The following is a 24588-nucleotide window of genomic DNA, read 5'->3' as shown; positions in this document are numbered from 1 at the left end:
CAGACACTTAACACTTACTAGCTGTGTGACCCTGGGCAAGTCACTTAACCCCAACTGCTTCACTTAAAAAAAAAAAAAGGAATCCATAGAAGTTTACTGAGTAGGGTAATCACATTGTTGGATCTAAAGCTAAAGAAAATTTCTTTGTCAGCAGTGTGCATTTGGGCATCAGTGTCCATAATTTGTTCTAATAGGCTTGAATAGTTTTCATTTATAATTTCTAGAATTATAACATCCAGATTTGGGGGGGGGGGGTCATGGCTTTCAGATAGTTGAGTGATTCTTGCATTTTTTTCTCTTTCACCTCCTTTACAGGTCATTTGTTTCTGATACATGATACACTACATTTTCTTTTTTTTTTCCAGTTTTTTGGACTTTGTTTTAATATTTCTTGTTGTCTCACGGAGTCATTAACCTTTATTTTGCCCATTATAATTTCTGAGGAGTGTACAACTTGGGTAAGATTTACAACTTCTGTACTGAACTCTTAATTATCCTTCTAACTTTGCTCCAGAACTCTTATTTCTTTTCTAATCTTTTCCTCTAAATATTTCATTTAACTTATAATTTTTACAACCCATTTCTTCCAGGAATTCTGGTGGACTTTGTGGCCAGTAGCCAGTTGCTGGTTCTGGGAAAGGTAAGCTTGCTGGAAGGCTCTTCAGGTTCTAAACTGTAGGCTCACTGTCCACCCTCTCTGCCCTGGTTATGCGGCTGCAGTATTCAGCCCAGGACTGTAGGTTTAATATACAATCCTGCTCTGTGATCAGTGAGACAGCTTACCCCATTCTGTACTTCCTGCTTTGCAGGTTTAGTTACAGGTTCTATCATCCATCCTTGCTGGCTTCATGACCTCTCTTTCTGGTCAGAACAACATTGCTACTAGCTCACTGTTGTTCCTGTTCTTCACCTGGTACACAGCCATAAAACCTTTGCCTGAGTCTTCATGTCAATCTTTCTGGCTAGACCCCTTCCCCAGTGCCTGCAAGCCTGTCAGTTTGGACTAGAAAAATGATACACTGTAGTTTCTTCTTGAATGTCCCAATTACCACTTATGGTCTGGTGCTTTTTCTTGATTTTTATTGGATTAGTTGTGACAGAGAGCTGGACTCTTCTGTTTCCTCTCATTTTACTATTTTTGCAAGTCTGTCCCATATCTACATATTAAAAGACCTGTCTCTAGTGCTGTTCCTGAATTCATAATTATTTTTATGGGTAGTATGGTATAGTCAAAAGAAAACTCAATGATATAAAAATCCTGAATTTGAGTTCTAGCTCTGTCTTTTACTACTTGTGTGATCTTGGACAAATCACTTAACCTTTACTGATTTCAGCTACTTCATCTGTAAAGGGAAGATAATAAGATCTGACATAATTTCCTTACAGGGTTATTGTAGGGTTTTTTTTAGATTTTATTTATTTATTTATAATTTTCCCCAAGTTACATGTAAAAACAAATTTTCACATTGATTTTTTAAAACTTTGTGCTCCAAATTCTCTTCCTCTCTCTCTCCCCACCCCACCTTAAGAACTCAAGCAATTCAATATAAGTTATACATGTGCAGTTATGCAAAGCATTTCCACATTAGAACAAAAAAATTTATACTTCAGTCTGTATTCAGATACCATCAGTTCTTTCTTTGTAGATGTATTGTATTTTTCATAGGTCCTTCTGATAGCATCCTGCTCATCATTTCTTTTTTTATTTCTTTTCTTTTTTTTTGGTGGGGCAGTGGGGGTTAAGTGACTTGCCCAGGGTTACACAGCTAGTAAGCGTCAAGTGTCTTGAGGCGAGATTTGAACTCAGGTCCTCCTGAATCTAGGACCAGTGCTTTATCCACTGCACCGCCTAGCTGCCCCCCTGCTCACCATTTCTTACAGCACAATAGTGTTCCATCCTAATCTCATCCTGCAATTTGTTCAGCCATTCCCCAATTGATGGGCATCACCCCAATTTTGAATTCAACTTTTAAAAAAATTCTCTTTTAGGGTACCAACCTAGTAGTGGTATTGCTAGGTCAAAAATAATGCATGGTTTTATAGTCCTTTGGCCATAGTTCTAAGCTGCTCTACAGAATGTTTGAATCAGTTTACAACTTTACCAAGAGTATATTAATGTCTCATTTCCCCCATATCCCCCACATTTGTCATTTTCCTCTGCTGTCCTATTATCCAATCCAATAGGTGTGAGGTAGTACCCAGAATTGTTTTTACCCAAATCTCTCCAATCGACAGTAAGTTAGAGCATTTTTTCATATTGTTATAGGTGGCTTTGATTATTTCATCTGAAAATTTCATGTCTTTTGATCATCTATCAATTGGGGAATGGCTCTTTAAAAAAAATTATTTATTTTTTTTGTGGGGCAATGACTTGCCCAGGGTCATACAAGCTAGTAAGAGTTAAATGTCTGAGCCCGGACTTGAACTCAGGTCCTCTTGAATCCAGGACCAGTGCTTTATCCACTGCACCACCTAGCTGCCCCCAGAATAGCTCTCTTTTTAACAAATTTGACTCAGTTCTCTATGTGTTTGAGAACTAAGGTCTGTCAGACAAACTTGCTTCAGATCTTTTTTTTTTTTTTCACAATTATTATTGCTAAATGTATTACCCTCCATCCTATTCTGTCCCCTTGATATTTACTCTATTTTCTATCTTCTTTTACCTTATCCCTCCTCAAAAGTGTTTTGCTTCTTACTGCCTGCTCCCCCCATCTGCCCTCCCTTCCTTCACCTCTCCCCCCTTATCCCCTTCCCCTCCCACTTTCCTGCAGGGCAAGATATATTACTATACCCACTTGAGTGTGTATTTAAGGCTCACTCACTCCCCTGCACCTCCCCCATCTTCCACTCCACTCCATAAGCTTTTTCTTGTTTCTTTTATGTGAGATATTTTACCCCATTTCATCTCTTCCTTTCTCTTTCTTTCATGCATTCTTCTTACCCCTTAATTTTATTTTAAAGATGCCATAATGGGGCAGCTAAGTGACACAGTGAACAAAGCACCAGCTCCTTACAGGGTTATTGTAAGAATTAAACAAGATAATTTTGCATAAAACATTTTCCAACCATAGAGTATTATCTAAAGGTGACATATTTATGGAATCGATTTTTTTTCACAAAGTAATGACAATGTACAGTTCAATTATCTACAATCTTAATAATCAACACTCTGAAGACACAGGTTGTTGTTCAGTTGTGTCTGACTCTTTGAGACCCCATTTTGGGGTTTTCTTGGCAAAGACACTGGAGTAGTTTGCCATTTCCTTCTCCAGCTCATTTTACAGATGAGGAAACTAAGGTAAACAGGGTTAAATGACTTGCCTAGGGTCACAAAGGTAGTAAATGTTCAAGGCCAGATTTGAAGTCAGGTCTTCCTGACTTCAAGTTTGGCACTGTATCCACTGTGCCACTAGTGGTCTCACATGCACATAAACAAAATATATCATCTAAGAAATTTATTTTGGTTAGTAGATCTAACGTCCTAACCCCAACCGAACTTTATACAAGGTGACCAAAAGTCGTTAGGACTATAGAACAAAAATTGTTTAAATGTTTATATTGTAGAAAATCTGCTAAGAAACATAGCATCACACCATTGATCTGGCCCTTACCCATTTGGATCTGGACCATTTTAGGTAGACTCTGGAAATCAAAGTTCTTGGGACATCCTCTTTTGTCCTGTCCTTGCTCACCTGCCCCACCCTATTCAGTAGCACTTCCCACACCTTTGACCTTTGTCTTTTGACCCACTTATCACTAATATAGATGTGTACTAATCTGTTCACTATTGCCACAACTGTACACCAGCCCTATCTGTTGTCCTGATTTACCATTAGTGACACAAACATGTACCTCCTACACCAAGAATTGTTTTATCTCTCTCTCTCTCTCTCTCTTTCAGTTGAGAGTGACAACTTGTGCTTTTTGGTATTTTATCATCATAGTGGTGGTGGCTGTAAGTGGTTATAAACAATGATGGCTTAGAATATAGTAAAAGAAGTGAGCATATAAAGCTAAGTACTAATTATAGTGAATAAGAAATCTGATGAAGTGGTCACCTTATTTGAATTTGTATTACCCAGTTATAATATGTTACCAAATGGAAATTGGTTCCAGATGAATGGAAACATGTACTGTGAATGTGAATGATGCAATCACTTCACAAAATTCACTATTTGTAGTAATTGGGACCTGTCTGTAGTGCTTTCTAGTACCATTCATCTTCATTACTTCTGCTCAATTCCAACGTCATATACAGGAGAATAAAGCAGGATCAATGGCACTAAAGTGTTGCTGACATGGTGGCAGTCATGGTCAGTCTAGGAAGCAAGTGCACAACATGAACCAGGCAACTATAGAACTGAGGCTTTTACTTTTAGGGTTACTCCTAGTCCTGAACTATTCAATTGTTAATAATTTCTCTAATTTGAGTTTTCCTTGTATACTCTCTGATGGAGTTAACAGTTAACAGTTTAAAGGATTAAAAGGTATGCAACCAGAAGGAGAATGAAGAGAAACAAAAAATCTATATAATTCAGACTATATGATGAACCCCTGAATAGACAAGAGGTTGTATATTTTGCTAGAAACATTTAAATTCAGATTCACTTGAGAAAACAGGGATGGAAATTTATAATCAGGAAAATCTGGTTTTGATTTCATTAATTCCATTGTCTTTCTAAATTTCTTTAGAATTTTTCTCCCAGGTTTATTCTTTATTTCACTTTCCAGCTTTAACTACTTTGTGGGACTGCTAGATATATTCATATGAGTACTACATCTTGACTTATCCATGGCTCTATTTCAGTGGTGGTGATTTCACTATTTGGTATCAGCAGAAGATGATACATTCAAACACAAGAAAAATGTTTTTGGTGATGATTACACTATGAATATAGGCATTCCAACAATCTGATTTTATATAAATTTATCAACTTAGAGGAAAGGAATCAAGCTATTGCCTGGTTTGTGGTACTGTATGTTCTAATAAGTGAATCTCTTAGCATGATGGTATGGAAAGGGCACTAGATTGGGGATTCAAGTTCTGGCTTTGCTATTTACACAGTAGCTGTGTGACCTTGAGTAATCCTCTGCTTCAGTTTCCTTATTAGTAAAATGGATGATAATACTTGAAATTCTTACCTCATGGGTGTTTTATAAAGAATACTATATAAATTAGAGCTATTCTTATTGTTACTAATATAAATGTTCCTAAGGAAGCTCTTGGTCCTAACTGATAAGACTTAGACCTATAAGTGATCTTAGGAGATTTTCTGGTCTAATCTTCTCATTTTTCAGAGGAAGATACTAATACCTAGGGAGGTTATGTAATGTACTCAAGGAAATAAGTAGCACAGCCAGGATTTAAAGCCCAGGTCATAAGATCATAAGATCAAAGATCATACTTAGACCAGGTCACTGCTGGGTAGAAATCCACAAGTCAGACCAGACTCAAGCACTGGGATGAGCACCATGACAGATCAGGCTACTGCACTGGGACCACAGACCAACCAGACCCTGCTAGGACAGCCAGACAGGTGACGACAGTCACTGTAAGGCAGAGTGGTGATCAGGAACTTCCTTTCATTTTAGACTTCTTCTTCTACTTTAGATTCTCCTTCTAGCTTCTGCCACTCACAGAAACATGGTTCCCCTGGATGACACTGAATCAATCCCTGGCATCTTTTCAGTACTGGTTGTATCTTCTCTCACATACTCCCAACATATGGGCTCCTGAAGGGAAGTCAAGATACTTACTGCTCCCAGAGTCATTTCCAGACTCTCTGCCAACATTGCTCAGCAGCCTCTTTCCTCTTTGACGTTCATTCTACATTTTTCATCCAATCCATATCCTTGTGGCTGGAGAACATTCTCTCTTTCTCAATGAGTTCAGGGCCTGATTCAATATTTTCCTTTCTACCCTCTAAATGTTGTCCTTATACTAGGTAACTTCAACACACACCATCTCCCAAACATCCTCATGTTCCTTAACATCTGATCTCTTCCATTCTCCCTCAGCTTCACATAGGTATGGAATGTCATACCCTTGATCTTGCCATCACTCTACACATTTTCTATAATCAAGAATTCAGAAATTCATTTTTCTTCTCATAATCTCCTATCAATACATTGTTTATGCTTTACTCTTCCTAGGCCTCTTCTTGCCCCCAGTCTGATCTCTAAGTCTTCTATCCTTTAGCACATTCCCAAGCCATCTTCCCTGTTCCTGACCCTTCCCAATCTTAGGAAACTTTTTTCTCCCTTCCCAATCTTGACCCTTTCATTAACTACTCTCATATTCCTTGCTTGCATATCCTATCATTGCTCACACCCTGACAACTCCTAACCTTGGATTAATCTCACCATCTGCCTCCTCTGCTCCTACTCATGTGCTCCTGAACAGAACCAGAGCACAGATACACCATTGCGTAACTTGGATCCACCCACAAGTTTGTTATCTAATCTTATCATGCATTTACTGCAACACAGGAATCCTTTTGCTCTTTCCTCAATAATTATTCCCAATAACCACAGAGACTGTTCCAAACCTTTCTTCTTTCCTCAAGCATTCCACAGCTCCCACCCTCTCAGCTTAGGACCTGGCCTCATACTTTAGCAATAAAATGGATGCCACTGACCATGAGCTTCCTTTTCCCCTGTGCTCTATATTTTGTAACACTTGGTATCAAAACTACCTTTATTGCAGTCACTGATGAAGAGGTGGCCCTTTTCCTTGCCAAGGTCAACCCATCTACATGTACCCTTGATCTCATCTCTTCCTGTCTTCTTCAGAGATTATACTTACTATCATTACCCTCCTCTATTCTTTGAGGTTCTTCCCCTGCAGACTATAAATGTGCCAAATACATCCTTAAAAACTAACACTAAGGGGCAGCTAGGTGGCACAGTGGATAGAGCATCGGCCCTGGAGTCAGGAGTACCTGAGTTCAATCTGGCCTCAGACACTTACACTTACTAGCTGTGTGACCCTGGGTAAGTCACTTAACCCCAATTGCCTCACCAAAAAAACAAACAAAAAAAACCTAACACTAAATATTCCTCCCTTTCTTACCCCAAATCCCTGAAAAAGCTACCTATATTCATTTCCTCCATTTATTCTCTCCTCATGTTTTCTTCAAAACCCTTTGCATCTGACCTCATCAAGCAACTGAAATTGTTCTCTCCAAAGTTAGCCATCATCGCTTAATGTGTAGATTCTAATGGCCTTTTCTCAGAGTTCTTGACCTTTCTGCAAAAGGAGAACCTGTTCACTCCTCCTCTTTCTGGATATTTGCTCCAGGTTTTCGTAATACTTCTCTCTCTTGGTTTTCCTTCCCACCTCTCTAATGATTGTTTCCCAGTCTCCTTTGCTATGCCACTTCACTAACCGTAGGTATACGCCTAAGCCTCTGCCCTAGGCCCTTTGCTCTTTTCTTTTAGTCTAGAGAAAATGGTAAGCTCATCAACTCCCAGGGGTTCAATAAAAATTTCCATGCGGATATCTTCCAGGGCTATATATTCAGTCTTTATCTCTCTCCTAAGCTCCAATTCCACTTCCATTCCCAAATCACCAATTGCGTAGGGTTCATTTCAAACTACATGCCCCATACATATTCAAAATGTCCAGAACAGGATGCACATTGTTTTTCTCACCAAACTCACTCTTCTTTCAAACTTCTGTATCTCAGCAGATAGTACTTTGCAAAATGATACTGATACTTTGGGGGATATAAACTACTCATTAAGTGATCTGAAAAGATGAAACATTTTTTTCCTGTAAGTCACTTGAGAATATGGACCCTTCTAAAACTCTGGGTAAGATAGGAGAAAGTACTTGGAAACTGATTACTAGACCTCTCATGGAAGATGAGAGAATAATGCATAAAGTTAAAATTTTCAAGCAATGAGGAAATATTTGGAAACAGATTATCAGGACTGATCTGAAAGAAAGGCCATTTGATGCATCAAGTGCAGGGATGGATTTCAACATCAGGCAGTGGTGCACCACAGGCCTAAGTTAGGATTTTTAGAACAATTCCTTCTGGAGAAGAAACAGGATGTCTGGTTCAGAAATATGAATGAAACATTATAGCACTGGCAGGCACCTGAAGTAGAAAGCAGAGGTGGACTGCTAGAAAATCTTAATGGCACTGCTTTTGGAATTGTACCAAATTCAGAGTCTATAAAACTTGAAGTCACATGGCAAAGATGCTTTCAGTAGACCAGAAACCACTTAGTGGGAAGCAAAACTCAGGTGTACAGCCAACTACAAAGTGCTCACAGGAGTGATCAAATCTGAGGAAGTAAAAGTTAGACTGAAATAATCATGCCAAGGTGAGGTAGATCCCTGATTGCTAGTCTTAGAAGTGTGATGCTACAGCATCTACTCTTGAATTGGGACTTGGCAGCTATCCTCAGAGGATTCAGCCCAAGAATATGAGTAGTTGTTGAAATACGCAAGAGAGTGATACACATGATTTTTTATACAGCATATAGATAAGGGGCCAGCCATCCCCACCAATTACCACACACAGGGAGGGAAAACCAGCCTAGCATAAAGAGCAAGGCACTCTGGGGAAAGACAGGAGGCAGCATTGCCAAGCAAGTCAAACTACTACTACTACTACTGTGGCCACCATTTCCCCATAGATCCTCAAGGAGACAGTCTAGGACTCCAAACTTAAGAGCTCTGAAGAAAGTCAATGCTTACAGCCTCTGTGTACCACAGCCATTATCCTGGGCATTAGGCCCTATGGAAATGTGGCCTGGCCACTGGATCCTACCAGTGTTACAGCCCCAGCTACTGTGCTTATTTCTACTCATCATCTCTTTTTCTGAAGGTAGATAGCCTCTTTCCTTCAACAAGTCCAAGTCTTTCCATGCATTTCTTCAAGTTAATCTGTTCATTATCTCCTATACCACAGCAATATTCCAACCCCAATCACACAATGAAAGCTCCATGAAAGTTTTCCTCCAATTTTCTGCATTCCTTCTACCCTTGACTACATAGGTTTTATTTATACAAAAAAATAATTTAAATTAATTTAATTAATTAAATTTTAAAAGAATTTAAATTAATCCATTTTACACTTCAACAATACTCTCACCTTATAATATATTTTAAGGTCTGATACTGCTGGAACTATTTCCTTCACATATTTTTTCCTGGCTTCTTTGAAGTTCCTGACCTTACATTCTTTCAAGTGTTACTATTTTTTCAAGTTGAGTAATACAAATTTTTGGTGATTTAATTGGGGTGACATTAAGCTTGTAGATTAGTTAGGTAAAAATGTCACTTAAAAATTATATTGGGGGCAGCTAGGTGGTGCAGTGGATAAAGCACTAGCCCTGGATTCAGGAGGACCTGAGTTCAAATCTGGTCTCAGACACTTGACACTAAGCTGTGTGACCCTCGGCAAGTCACTTAATCCTCATTGCCTGCCAAAACAAAACAAAACAAATAAACAAACAAACAAAAAATTATATTGGCTAGGGGCAGTTAGATGGCACAGTGGATAAAGCACAGGCCCTGGATTCAGGAGGACCTGAGTTCAAATCTGGCCTCAGATACCTGACACTTACTAGCTGTGTGACCCTGGGCAAGTCATTTAACCCTCATTGCCCAGCCAAAAAAAAAAAATTATATTGGCTTTACCTACCCATGAACAATAAATATTACTTCACTTATTTGGATCTATGTTTATTTGTATAAAAAGTGTTTTAGGAATTCTAGACTAAGCTACTTCTTTTAGAATCGGGTAACAGAATCATAGGATGTCAGAGCTGGAAGGGATTTTAGAGACTATCTAGTCCAAAAAAGGGATGAAAGAGAATCTCTTCCGTGATATACCTGGGACATGATGATCCAAATTTTGCTTGAAGACCTTCAGTAAGGGGGGACTTACCACCTCTTGAGAGTAGCCCATTCTACTTTTATATTCCTTTCATAGAGTCTAAATTTGGTCCTGTGCAAATTCCACTTACTATTCCTAGTTTTACCATCTATGGGCAAATAGAATAAATCTGATCCATTTTCCAAAGGATAGCCCTCTGAGACAAACATGACCTAAAGCAGAATCCCCAAACATACAATCCTGATTACCGATCAAAATCTATTGGAAATAATAGTTATGTGATCTGTTGTAACAACAACAGAAGGTCATAGGAAAATGCCTGGAGCAGCAAAACTCACAGAAGAATGTGCTGAAATCATCTTCTAACCAAGAACTGCTTGGAAGGTCAGAAGGAGGGAGCTGCTGTGCTGATACAGGAGTCGAGCCCAACCCCACAGTCACCCTGACACAGATCCAGTCTCAGGAAGGCCTCACCAGAGAAGGGGACCCCCAGAGTCTCTGAATCAGCTGAAGCACCAGTGTTGTCTGGAACTAAGCTCACAATCTGGTGAGAGACCTGAGCCCTGGGCTGGGGGGAGACTACAGTGGTCTATGCTGGTGCTAAGGCAGAATTTGGATTTTACACCCCTACTTAGAACCAGGAGGTAGGCTCCATTAGCAGTGGCCCAGGTGGGGGAGGGGCACAGGCTCGTCAGAGCTAACAACCACAACACACAAAGTTGGCTGATTGGCAAGTTGGTCTGGGGTCATCTAAGGATCAGGAAACAGGCCGGGTGAGGGAAGAACCTGATTCTCCTTAAATCATACCACCTGGGACTTCTTAAGCTTGGGATACTGCAGCCTGGAAATAGTGTCCCACTTTAAGGAGCTAAAAGTCTAGTAAAAGAAAGGCAAGATGAGCAGACAGAGAAAGGTGAGGACCATAGAAAGTTTCTTCAGTAACAAGGAAGACCGAGGTGCACCCTCAGAGGAAGATGTCAACATCAGGGCCCCTATATCTAAAGCTTCCAAGAAAAATATGAATTGGTCTCAGGCCATAGAGGTGCTCAGAAAGGACTTTGAAGATAAAGTTAGAGAGGTAGAGGAAAAAATGGAAAGAGAAATGAGGGTGATGAAGGAAAGACATGAGAAAACAGTCAACAGCTTGAAAAGTCATATGGAAAAGGAAGTACAAAAGCTCTCTGATGAAAATAATTGTCTAAGAATTAGGATTGAACAAATGGAAGCCAGTGACTTTATGAGAAACTAAGACACAATAAAGCAAATCCAAATGAATAAAAAAATAGAGGGCAATGTGAAGTACCTTCTGGGGAAAAATTGCTGACCTGGAAAATAAGTCCAGGAGAGATAATTTGAAAATTATTGGTCTACCTGAAAACCATGATCAAGGAAAGAGCTTAGACACCATCTTTCAAGATATTCTCAGGGAAAATTGCCCTGAAATTCTAGTAGAAGAAGCCAAAATAGAAATTGAAAAAATCCACTGATCACCTCCAGAAAGAGATCCCAAAAGGAAAACTCCTAGGAATATTATAGCCAAATTCCAGAGCTCTCAGGTCAAGGAGAAAATATTGCAAGCTGCCAAAAAGAAAGAATTCAAGTACTGTGGAGCCCCAGTCAGGATAGCACAAGATCTAGCAGCTTCTACATTAAAGGACTGGAGGGCATGGAATATGATATTCCAAAGGGCAAAGAAAATGGGATTACAACCAAGAATCACCTACCCAGCAAAACTCAGCATTATCTTTCAGAGGAAAAAATGGGACTTTAATGAAAAAGAAGACTTTCAGATCTTTGTGATGAAAAGACCTGAACTTAATGGCAAATTTGACTTTCAAATACAAGACCCTAGCGAATCATAAAAAAAATTGGAGCTGGGGGACATACCTGGGGTCGTACGGGGGGCAACTGTCTTGTGTCTGAGGCCAGGTTTTGGCTGGGATCCCCCTGGGTCCAGGGGTGATGATTTGTCCCCTGTGTCACTTAGCTAGATGATAACATCTTTAGGGTTAAATTGAGGGGTGAAGGGAATTCATTGGGGGAGGGGGAAGGGCAGAAGTGAAATCCTACATGAAAGTAACAGGAAAAGGCTTATGGAGTGGGGGAAGAGATGGAGGAAGAGATAGGAGAGGAGCAGGGCAGTAAATGAATTTTTTACACTCATCAGAAAAGGCTCAAAGATCTTAAATTCATTAGAGCTTCCTCACCACCCAACTGGGTGGAGTAATCTGTTTAATCTGGGCAGTAAATGAGCCTAACACTCATCAAAATTGGCTCAAAGACCTCAATCTCATTAGAATTAGCTCAAGGAGGGAATAATGTACACACTCAATTGGGTGGAGTAATCTCTATAACCCTGCAGGAAAATAGGAGGGGAAAGGGATAAAGAGAGAGGGGCAAAAGAAAGAAGGGCAGAGTGGGGGAGGGGACAGACAGAAGAAAATCCCTTTTGAAGAGTGATAGGATGAAAGAAGATGGATAATAGAATAAATATCATGGGGAAAGGAATAGGATGGAAGGGAAACAGTTAACAATAGTAATCATGAAAAAGAGAAAAGGGGGAAAAAATTGTACAAAAAATATTTATAGCAACCGTTGGTGGAGGCTAAGAATTGAGAATCAAGGGAATGTCCATCAATTGAGGAATGATGGAAAAAGCTGTGTTATATGATTGTAGTGGAGTGGACTTGTGCTACAGGAAATGACAAACAGGATGATCCCAGAAAAACCTAGAAAGACTAATGAACATCAATGTATAGTGAAGTGAGCAGAGCTGAGAGGACATTGTGCATAGTGACAGCAGTATTATTCACTGAGTAATTGTGAATGACTTAACTACTCTCAGCAGTGCAATGATCCAAGACAATCCCAAGGAACTAATGAGGAAGCTTACTATGCACCCCTATAGAAAGAACTGATAAAAAAGAACACTTGTGGATTGTACATATATAACCTGATTGCGATCTTGTGGAGGGGGAAGGAAAGGGAGGGAAGGAGGGAGAAAAATTTAGAACTCTAAATTTTATGAAAATGAATGTTGAAAACTACCCTTACATGTAAATGGAAAATAAAATAAATGTTTGTTGACTTTAATTAAAAAAAAGAAAAAACAACACACAACCGAAAACAAAGCATTAAATAACCTTATTCCTTCATTAACAGCTGATGGTATATTTCTTTTTCTTAATATATTCTGGGGTAGTCTTGATTCCTGCTAGTTTCATGGTAGTTTAGGTTTGAAAATGGAACAAAATGAGACTAAGTGAATGGTGTTGAACTCAAATAGAAATGGATCCCTGTAGACTGCATATTAACTTAAAAAGCCATCAATCGGGGCAGCTAGGTGGCGCAGTGGATAGAACACCGGCCCGGATTCAGGAGTACCTGAGTTCAAATCCGGCCTCAGACACTTAACACTTACTAGCTGTGTGACCCTGGGCAAGTCACTTAACCCCAATTGCCTCACAAAAAAAAAAAAAAAAGCCATCAATCAGCATTATCTATGTACTATATTATTATTATTATTTTGTTAAACATTGTCAAATTATATTTTAATCTGGCTATATTTTAATGTTGGCTGTTTGCCAAGAGTGAGTTTGACACCTCTATTGTAAGTCATTCAACAGTTAACAAAGAGAGATCAACTTAGCTATAACAGAAGAAAATTGTACAATGTTAGAACCGAGGACACCTCAAACTAATTTAGCTGATAGAAATTCCCTTGCTTGAGTTGCCCATCTTGATTCCAGTCAACAGAGCACCCTAGGGCTCTTTGAGGCTGTATTGTATTCAGGAGATAAAGAAGTGATCATGTCTAGACTTTCATGGAAATAAAGAGGTTATTAAAAGGAAATCTCAAGCAGTAACTATCCTCAGATTTATAGTGATATCTCCCAGAACTGCAGTAGGGCTTGTGGTGTTTAAAATCTAATGTATGGTCGCCTTGCTTCCACCCCCATGTGCGTGTGAGGGGGAGAAAACTAGCTATGGTTTACTTATTTTTTAAATTTAATTTAAATTTATTTTTAATTTTTAGTGGGGCAATAAGGGTTAAGTGACTTGCCAGGGTCACACAGCTAGTATAGTGTTTAAGAGTCTGAGGCCGGATTGGAACTCAGGTACTCATGACTCCGGGCCGGTGCTTTATCCACTGCACCACCTAGCTGCCCCCAATGGTTTACTTATAAGCTAGAAATGTCAGACAGTTTTTAGCATTAATCATTTATTAAAGAGTAAAAAGAACGCATGAAGTACAGAAAGTACTCTCTCTCTGCCACCAACCTAAAGTCCTGGAACAAAAAAAGGGCAGACCCAGGGAGCCAGCCTCATCTCCTACTTCCTGTCCCCTTCCCCCAGAAGGGGAGGTCCTTCAAGCTGATTGGTTGAGGGTAGTCTTGTGCTGATATCATAGTCCACAGCCTCTGAGAACAACACCCCACTCAGGGCTGGCCAGGTGTGGTCTCAATTTAATCAACCTTAAGTAGGTTCTCAGTCAGTCTCACCCAATTCAATCAATTCCAAATCAATCTTCAGGTGGGGCCCGTGGGTATCAGCCAAATCCCATTATTTTCTCACAGGCAATTTGTGCAAGGACATTTGTCAGCTGATTATCTTAGGATCATAGAATTAGAACTGGAAGAATACTTTAGATACCATCCAGCCCAACCTCCTCATTTTTCAGAGAGGACAAGAGAATTGCCTAATGCCACACAAGCTGGGAGTTGAGCCTAAATCCTCTCCTTCCACATCTACCCACTTTTCCATTAAACCATTCTGCCTCCTTAAGAAGTAACATTTACTCACTATTAATTAAAGAAATGCAAATCAAAACAACTCTGAGGTACTACTCCATACCTATCAGATTGGCTAACATGACAGAAAAGGAAAATGATAAATGTTTAAGAAGATATGGGAAAAGTGGACCATTAATGTACTGTTGGTGGAGTTGGGAACTGATCCAACCAATCTAGAGAGCAATTTGGAATTATGCCCAAAGGGCATACTACTAGGTCTGTTTCCCAAAGAGATCATAAAAAGGGAAAAGGACCTACATGCACAAAAATATCTGCAGCAGCTCTTTTGGTGATGGCAAACTGGAAATTGAGGGAATGCTCAACAATTGGGGAATGGCTGAACAAGTTGTGGTATATGAATGTAATGGAATACTGTTGTACTATAAGAAATGACAAGCAGGCAGATTTCAGGAAAACTTGGAAAGACTTACATGAACTTATACAAAGTGAAGTGAGTAGAACCAGGAGACAATTGTACACAGTAACAGCAACATTGTGTGATGATCAGCTATGACTGATTTAGTTTTTCTCAGCTATACAATGATCTAGACAATCCCAAAAGTTCATGGTGGAAAAAATGCTATCCATATCCAGAGAAAGAACTGATGGAGTCTGAATGCAGATCAAAGCACACTTTGTTTTTTTTTTAGTGAGGCAATTGGGGTTAAGTGACTTGCCCAGGGTCACAAAGCCAGTAAGTGTTAAGTGTCTGAGGCTGGATTTGAACTCAGGTACTCCTGACTCCAGGGCCAGTGCTCTATCCACTGTGCCACCTAGCTGCCCCCAAAGCATACTTTTTTCATTTCTTATTTTTGGTGTTTTTTCCCCTTTATCTCTCTCTCTTCTCTTCTCTTCTCTCTCTCTCTCTCTCTCTCTCTCTCTCTCTCTCTCTCTCTATATATATATATATATATATATATATATATATATATATATTAGTGAGTAAATGTTACTTCTTTTTTTTTTCTTTAGTGAGGCAATTGGGGTTAAGTGACTTGCCCAGGGTCACAAAGCCAGTAAGTGTTAAGTGTCTGAGGCCAGATTTGAACGCAGGTACTCCTGACTCCAGGGCTGGTGCTCTATCCACTGCGCCACCTAGCTTCCCCCTAAATGTTACTTCTTAAGGAGGCAGAATGGTTTAATGGAAAAGTGAGTAGATGTAGAAGGAGAGGATTTAGGCTCAACTTCTGGGGGAGGGGGACAGGAAGTAGGAGATGAGGCTGGCTCCCTGGGTCTGCCCTTTTTTTGTTGCAGGACTTCAGGTTGGTGGCAGAGAGAGTACTTTCTGTACTCCATGTGTTCTCTTTACTCTTTAATAAATGCTTAAACTGTTTTTTCTTTCACAACAAAATTAATATGGAAATGTTTTACAAGATTGTACATATATAACCTATATCAAATTGCTTACCATCTATGGGTGGGGGGAAGTGGAGGGAGAGAGAAAATTTGGAACTCAGAATTTTATAAAAAAGGAATGTTAAAAATTGTCTTTACATGTAATTGGGAAAAAATACTATTAAAAAAGGTGACATTTACCTTTCCCTGTGTGTGCTTCCCTCTTAGATTTTACAGGTTTTATGCTCTTATGATGGTCTCTATCACTGATTTCTGGTTTACTGTAAAAATGTATAGCCAATGTCTCTAGTCTGATTGGAAGTTGCTGGGGATTAGTAAACTGCAGTAAAATGCAGTACAGCTGACAGCTTGAAACAGCAACAATATTGTCAGCGGACCTTCCATGAGCTTCTGACAGCCAATCACCACCCCTGTTTCTCAAGTCACTGACAACGCCTGGTCTAAATAAATACAAATGTTTAATTTACAGTCAGGAACTCAGGACAACAACACAGAATAACACCCTGTTGTCCAAGCTTGCCAAATGAACTAAGCATAGGATACATGTGAATGTTCAGTTTAAATATCAGTCACCTCTTCAACTCATGCACTGCTTTTATATTTCCATATGGCCTCAGAGATCTTTTATTTCTCTTGCTTCCATGTTAGCACCTGCAATATCTATCATATATCTCCTTCTCTTCTCAAGTTGGGTCCTTTGGGAGGCTTTGATCATGTACTTCAACTCATCTACTGCTTATCTACCACTTGTAAGCTAGGATGTCAACCTGTCTACTGTCTCCACCAGAAGCATGGTCTGAGTGAGAGTAGAGAAAAAGTCTAACAAAAAGCCCAGTGCAAATTGGATCCTGACTACATCTCTAGTGTAAGGGCATGAGCTACGTATGTTATTCAGGCTAGACACAATTCTGGTGATATAGGGATAGGTGCTTACCTCTGACAAGGTTAAAGCATTGTACAAATTATAGCACATAACCTGCTTATGGAGAAATGACTACTGTTTACAACTCAGTCCAAGATCTCGATTTTAAACAATGTACAGTAATATTCATGTCCATGCCTCAGTGCTAAATAGCACTGCAGAAGAGAGGGACCTTTCCCTGTTCTTTGGACTTTACTTCCCACTTGCTATTGCTGATATTCAAGCAACAGAAGGGAGATAAAGGACTATGATGAAAAAAAAAACACCCAAGCCCCCAAACCTTATGCAGAAGTGTCATGGTAGCAGAAAGAAAACTAGATTTGTGAATCCCAGTTCTGCTACTTATTCCTCGAGCAAATCATTTAAGCTTTCAGGGCCTCAGTTTTCTCATCTGTAGAATGAGGAGCTGAACTAGATGATGTCTTCTAGCTCTAAATTCTATAATCCTGTAAATAAGTGGAAACCATTACATTTATTTATTTCTATAACAGCTTCAGGTACAACAATATCATCTTCCTTCTCACTGTCATCCTCACCATCAAACTTTTCTGAGTGCTCACTCTGTGTAGATCACTATTCTTACCTGGAATGGAGTCATCTTGAGAGGTGAAGCCAGAAGGACTAGATCCCAGATCCAGTATCTGCCATACATCTTGGAGGGAGCTGCCAGCCTGAGATGATGATCTTTGGGTATGGTGCCTATGTTCCCCATGTAGTTCATGGGCCTCCGTTGGCATTGGAGATCTGTTTTCTTTCTCTTGAGCCGATTTACTAATCCTCAGGGGAGTGTTAAGCTGGATCTATGAAAGTGAGAAAAGACAGTATTATCCTTTGAGAACTCCAGAAAGTGACAGGGCTCCCAGATCCCAGGAATCTCTTGATGAAGGGGAAAGAAAATGGAAAAGAAGGAAAAACTAGATATTTCAGTAGGTGAAATTCAGAAGGCTAATGAGGATAGGCATTTTTCTAGGACAGTGCTTTGCATATATATCAATACTTCAAGAATCTTTATCTAGTCCACTCTTCCCTCCCCATTAATTGCTGGGGCTAAAAATATTATTCACTTAGTTGTCAACCCTTTAATGATAAGATCCTATAAATATTGCTAGGATGGTCTCCACTTGACAGGCCTAAAATTCATTACTAAACTGGAAGTTTTTCCAGGTTGGTAGGACTCATCTGAGCTTCATTAGCATAGCTTTTGAAATTCTAAGGTCACTTTGGTCCCAAGATAGGGCATTAGAATAGAATTTCAATACTGTCTTGAACATAATAGGTACTTAGTAAAAATTAAGTTAATTGAATTGTGGCTCTCTAATTTTTTGAGAAGCATTTGGGCATTAGGAGGGGTAAATCAGAGAAGACTTCCTGAATCTTAGACCCGGTATCTTATTTAGATTTGATATATTTTAGAGGTAATGAAAAGATCTAGGATAATCTTTCTGCCTGAATAAGCATGGGGAAAGGGAGAAAGACTATTGATGAAAAGAAATGACAAGTAATTTTTTGGGTGTGCATTTGTGTGGGCATCTGCACCAATGATCTCAACTCCTGGTATAGAAACTCCCTCCATTAACACAGACTGGCAGCTCTTCTGTGACTTAGAAAGTTTGGGAAAATCAATTTCTAAACGCTGTGGACTTGGAGGAAGGCCAGATTACCTTTTCCTAATCACAAAGTCCTCAGTTTAGCATGCTCTTCAGGGCGCAGCTACTTCTACTTAATTCAGTTATACAATGAACATTTATTTCATAGAAATTCTTTTTCTTTCTTTCTTTTTTGACTTAGCAATTTTAAAATTTTAAATTTTAAAAAAAGTTGTTGATAACTTTGATTTTTTAACTAATCTTCATTTTTTAATATATCTGTACTACCTCCCTGACTCATCGAGACATTCCCTATAACAAAAAATCTTGAGAAAAAAAGTAGTTCAGCAAAACTAACTAAGGCATCAGGTCTGACTCCACTTGCAAATGATGAAGTCCCTTTCTTCTAAAGCTAATGAAGCATGCTGAATTAATCATTTAGTCTCAGCCTCTTTCTGCCATTCTAGATGAAACCCTCTTATTTTTTTTTTCTGCTCAGGCCTCTTAATTCCCATAATTGTCATTGTACTGTAATAAGTATCTTGTTACCAATTCTGTCTGATAAACACTACTCTGAATAAAATATTTTATCAATTTCCTGTGTTAAACTGTAATGCGGACATCTATGCCATTAAAGTGACAAGCTGCTATTGTACCTGAGCAGGAGGTAACTTTGGTTCTTCCTCAAAGTTGCTTGGAACATCATTTCTGGTTAAAGTTTCTGGGCCATTTTCAGAGAATCTAGAGAAATAGTCTTGCTGGGCATACTGTAGCTCCTGCCATAGAAAAAAATCAATACAAAAGAAACTTAGGTATTCTGTGTTTCATTTGATATCAAGAACATAAGATCTTTCCTTAAAAAAAAGAAAAAAAGAAAAAAAAAGTGTCTCCAAATTTCTAGGATCAGGGAACTACTTGATCTAGAGACTACTAGGTACCATTTCTCATGTTTCTGGTCCCTTATCTTTACTGCTTTCTTAATAATTTAACAAGCTGCACAAATATTATTTCATTATTTTTTACAATACTTGTAAGAGAGGAAAAAATGGAAAGCACTAAGTCTTCAACACACACACACACATACACTCACCATCAAAAATGGATAGAACAAAGATTTAAATGTATTGTTATTACGTTTGGGGGGTGGTGAGAGATTTGTTTACAGATATTTAGAATCACAATACTTGAAAGATGTCCTCTCAGTTGGTATGGAACTGATATATGGGCACATCAGTGGAATGTTTTAGGGTTCCATATATAAAAACTCTTAACATCCCTAGTTATCCAAGCAACAAAGAGTTTGGTTTAAAAATTAGATTAAGGAGTTATATATAGATTACCAGACTGAGTCCCTTAAGAAGTTAGTTTAAGTTCAGAGATATCACCTTATATTTTTAGAAAAATTAAGTATGATAGTCTATATTAAGACTTCTTAAACTTTTTCTATTCAAGACCTCTTTTTGTTCAAGATATTTTTATGTAACCCCAGGTAGATAAGTATATGAAATAGGTACACATTACCTTTTATTGTTTCCAAATTTTTTGCAACCTCCACATTCAGTTACTTGACTCCACATGGGATTATAACCCACAGTTTAAGAAGCTTTGGTCTATATTATGTGGCAACTAACACAGGACAGATAGGTGGTGCAATGGGCAGAGTGTCAGGCCTGGAATCAGGAAGACTCCTCTTCCTGGGTTCAAATCTGGCCTTAGACACTTACAAGCTGTGTGACCCTTAGCAAGTCAATTAACCCTGTTTGTTTCAATTGCTCATCTGTAAAATAAGCTGGAGAAGGAAATGGCTAGCCACTCTAGGATCTTTGCCAAGAAAACCTCAAATGGGGTCAAGAAGAGTTGGACTGGGCTGAAAAATCACTAAACAACAACAACAACAAAAACAGTTTAGATAATTTAAGCACATCACTAAAACAGGATCAAATTAAGAACCTAGTCTCATATATTTGTTAAGTCTACAGAGATATTTGGCCATGAATATCCTGCTGTAAAGTTATAGCAACAAGGGGGTGCCTAGGTGGTGCAGTGGATAAAGCACTGGCCCTGGATTCAGGAGTACCTGAGTTCAAATCTGGCCTCAGACACTTGACACTTACTAGCTGTGTGACCCTGGGCAAGTCACCTAACCCTCCCTGCCCTGCAAAAAGAAAAAACAAACAAACAAACAAAAAACAAGGGAAAAAACGGAGAAAGAAAGCTAAAAGAAGAAGAAAAGAATACCTTCTCCTTCCAGGAACCCTTAGCTTCTGTGACACTATCCTATCCTGATTCTCTGACTATTCTGGTTGTTCCTTCCCTTTTGCTGGCTCCTGTTTCTTTTCTTGCCACATAAATAGAGCCTTTTAAAAAGATTCTGACCTTGAACCTCACATCTTCTCTCTCTAACTTCCTGAGGATTTCATTCTTATCCATATCTTCAACTACTATCTCTATGCAGATAAATCTAAAACCTGTCTAGTTACAATTGTTCTCTTAATCTCAAGACCCTCATCCTACTTGCTCGTGGGACATCTCTACCACATAGTACCTCAAATTTAACATATAAACCTAATTCATTATTTTCCCCTGACCTCTAAAACCTGTTCTACCTTTTGATTTTGATTTCCTTATTTCTGTTATGGGACCATCATTCTCCTAGTCATCTTTGCTCCTTCCCTTTTCTCTTTCCCAAATCCAATCACCTAAATGAGTCGGTCCCTACACTATCTCTTCCATCTGTCCTGTCCTCTTTTCATTTTCCTACACTTTTATTCTTTGTCTTTTCATTTTGGGGGATACAGCTCAAATGAAGGGATTATTTTTTTGAAAATAAATTTTAGGGGCAGCTAGGTGGTACAGTGGATAAAGCACCGGCCCTGGATTCAGGAGTACCTGAGTTCAAATTTGGCCTCAGACACTTGATACTTACTAGCTGTGTGACCCTGGGCAAATCACTTAACTCCAATTACCTCACAAAAAGAAAAAAGAAAAGAAATTTTAAATTACGTATTCTGTCCTTTTCATTTCCTCAGTCACTACTGTAGTTTAAGCCTTCCTTATTTTTCACCTAGAATAATGAAAAAACATCCCAACTTGTCTCTTCCATCCTCATCATTGTTTAAAAACCTTATTGCCTAATGGATCATGTCAAAACTATTTAATATGACATGTAATGTCCTTCATAATCTGCTCCAAATGGATCTTTTTATACTAATCTCCGTCTGCTCCTCTTTATGGTCCCTTTGGGCTTTGGTTCAAACATGTTCTGGGCTTTCTTGCCTGCATATCTTTGTCCACACTGTTACTTCCCCTTCAATCTTCATCTGTCAAAAATACTACACATTTTTCAAGGCCTAGTTCAAATGAACTAGGTTTCTTCCATGCAGCCTTTCCTGATTTCCCCTTGTCTTTCCTCTTCCTTCACATAGTGCTTTTTGAAAAAGGCACATGATATATTCTAGTCGTGATTTTCTGGTGATAGAAAATAGAATATTCATATTCTTCTAGCAATATTATTCAGGTCTCATCTCTTCTACTAAGCTGTGATCTCCGTGAGAGCTGAAATTATGTTTTACTCATCTCTATATCCACTACAGATTCTAGCATAGTACTTTTATACATAACAGGAGCTCAAATGTTTACTAAATTGATGAAGATATGAAATACTAGATCCAAATGCAAAAACTTATTAAATATTGAATATGACTACCCCATAGTTCATAAATGTTATTTCCAGTTATGCAAATAAATACTATACTTGATTTTTAATTGTACTTTAATTTAACTCAAAACATTTTCAGCTAATGTCCACTAGATATTCAGATTTCTGTTTTACTATTTGTTGTAAAAAATGTTTGCTTATTCTTCTGTAGGAGATAGTTAAGCTGACCAGGAATAAGCTAACTTTTATGCTCCCTTTAGTGTACCTAGGGAAAAGTAATTTTTTTTTTTGAACCTTCAAAAGAACATTGTAACTGGGACTGTGCTGTTCATTTGGGAGAGCTGATTATAAAATCTTCATCATGTCTACTTATGCCTCAGAAATTGGTAAACACTACAAATCAGATTTTGATTTATTGTTTTGTTGATTATCTAGACTTAAGAAAGTGATGGAGAAAATGTTAAGGATGCAGACTAAACTTTAAGTGTGTTAGGTGGACTTTTTTTTTTGAGATCTAGTTGTTAAACATTTATCAATACAACCAATTATCCTTGACTGCAAATATCTGATATGTAGAACATAGATGTAATTCTATCCCAACAGTTCTTTTAGAGATAGGAGAGCAGAAGGGTGTGTGGGCAGCCAAGGCCCTTCTTTGGCTTTGCCCAAAGGTGGAAATCATGCATACTGAAGTTTTCCTTTAAAGTGTGAAGTGGAGCTTTCCAGATCTCAGATCTTATCTATCTAAATCTATCCCTGCTAAGAGGGCACCTGGTAGTCAGGGTGTATAAATCTTGTGACATCAGACTGTATTTATAACTTATGTAATCAATCAAGGTCAGTCTCTGAATTGTTGTTGTTGTTTGTCTTTCCTTCTCAAAGGACCACGACACTGGGGGGGGGGGGGATGTCATGACTTGCAGTGAATTGGATTTAAGTGAGGGAGGGCTGTGCAAAGTTGCAAATCTTACTCTCTTCTCCACAGCCATCTGGATCCAGTGACAAGATATATATCAGGACGACTACAGATGGCCCCAGATGTTTGAAGCAATTGGGATTAAGTGACTTGCCCAGGATCATACAGCTAATAAGAGTAAAGTGTCTGAGGCTGAATTTGAATTCAGGTCCTCCTGACTTCAGGGCCAGTGCTCTATCCACTGTGCCACCTAGCTGCCCCCAATATCTGAACAGTTAGGAGGAAAATTTGAATCTATGTTATCATTTTCATTAGGCTGGAAAAAAAAAAGAAGTCTGAATAGATTGTGATAGGGAGAGGGAAGAAATAGCCAGGAAGAAAGAATAGGGAAGGGAGAGTTGATTATATAGTCACTAATACCGGAAATGGCTGGTACATGGATGAAATAAATCAATTTCTCATGTATGTCTTGCCCATCTGCAAAACGGCAAGCATTGATCTGTTTTCTCCCTGTTTCTAGATTTGTATATGTAAACTAATAAGATTATAAAATAGGTAGCAGCTCTCAAGCTAAAAGATGATGCCCAGTATCCTTAGGCAGAGGAAAACCCTGTGATAAATATAACGGAATCTAAATAATCCTGGCTTTGTTTGCTCAACGTTAGAACATCTTGATCAAAAAAGCCAGTTCTTTAGATGAAATATGTTACCTGGGTTGTGAGCTTGCCTTGAAGCTGCTCCAAAGCTAAGAGATGATGTCCAGTATCTCTGGTTAGTGTTTTTGGATATAAGACCTCAGAAACCCTTTGAAATGGATGCTGTGAGAACTTCATGGAATGTCCTGGAAATAAGATGAGATAATGTTATAATCTGTATCATTCTCCATTAATTGCTTTCAGAGACAATTTCTAGTTATCTTAATGACTACACAAATAAACTTAACCTGATTCTCTCTACTGGGCCCTAAAATGTGTTTTCATCTTACTGCTACCTGCTTTGTTGTTTTCTCAGCTGCTGGTTTTAACCTCATTTCCTTTCATGATTACAGTCCAGAGTCCCCTTTCCCTTTTTTCCAGATCCTGCTATAACTACTTACATGACCTTTAGCAAGTCACTTTACCTTTCTGAGCCTCGATTTTCCCATCTACAAAATGAAGGTGGTAGGACTAAGTGCTTTGTTATGTCCCATCTGGTTCTAAATACTAAAAGCCTATCTAATAAAAAAACCCTCAATATTAATCAATATTAGGGTTGTCCAGTAATAAGATATTAAGATATGAAACTTTCAATATGACATTAGCCTTCATTACTGTCAATAATAATGGAAAATACATATATATATACTTCAAATACCAACCAGAGAATTCCAGAAGAGTCTAAATAGGTTTAAAGTAACATCAACATACATCACTTGTTCTCTTCCACTCTCATTCTGTCTTTTCATTTTGAGGACTGTAACTCAAACTAAAGGATTATCTTTTTTTCCCATGTCAAGGTCATAAT

The 24588-nt window shown here is 38.6% G+C and overlaps 1 protein-coding gene across 3 annotated transcripts in view; it reads right to left on the bottom strand.

Moving 5' to 3' along the window:
• CCDC57 (coiled-coil domain containing 57) overlaps positions 1-24588 on the bottom strand; it is a 221215-nt gene that overhangs the window by 46857 nt on the left and 149770 nt on the right. For all 3 annotated transcript variants that reach the window (XM_043962564.1, XM_043962563.1, XM_043962565.1), the window contains 3 exons: positions 23796-23926; positions 19168-19287; positions 17509-17725 (listed from right to left, as the gene is read on the bottom strand). In XM_043962564.1, the coding sequence (XP_043818499.1) occupies positions 17509-17725; positions 19168-19287; positions 23796-23926 (468 nt within the window). The remainder of the gene's footprint in view (positions 1-17508; positions 17726-19167; positions 19288-23795; positions 23927-24588) is intronic.

Source organism: Dromiciops gliroides, chromosome 4, assembly GCF_019393635.1.
Source record: "Dromiciops gliroides isolate mDroGli1 chromosome 4, mDroGli1.pri, whole genome shotgun sequence".
Taxonomy (NCBI): Eukaryota; Metazoa; Chordata; class Mammalia; order Microbiotheria; family Microbiotheriidae; genus Dromiciops; species Dromiciops gliroides.
This window is presented reverse-complemented; position numbering and strand designations above follow the sequence as displayed.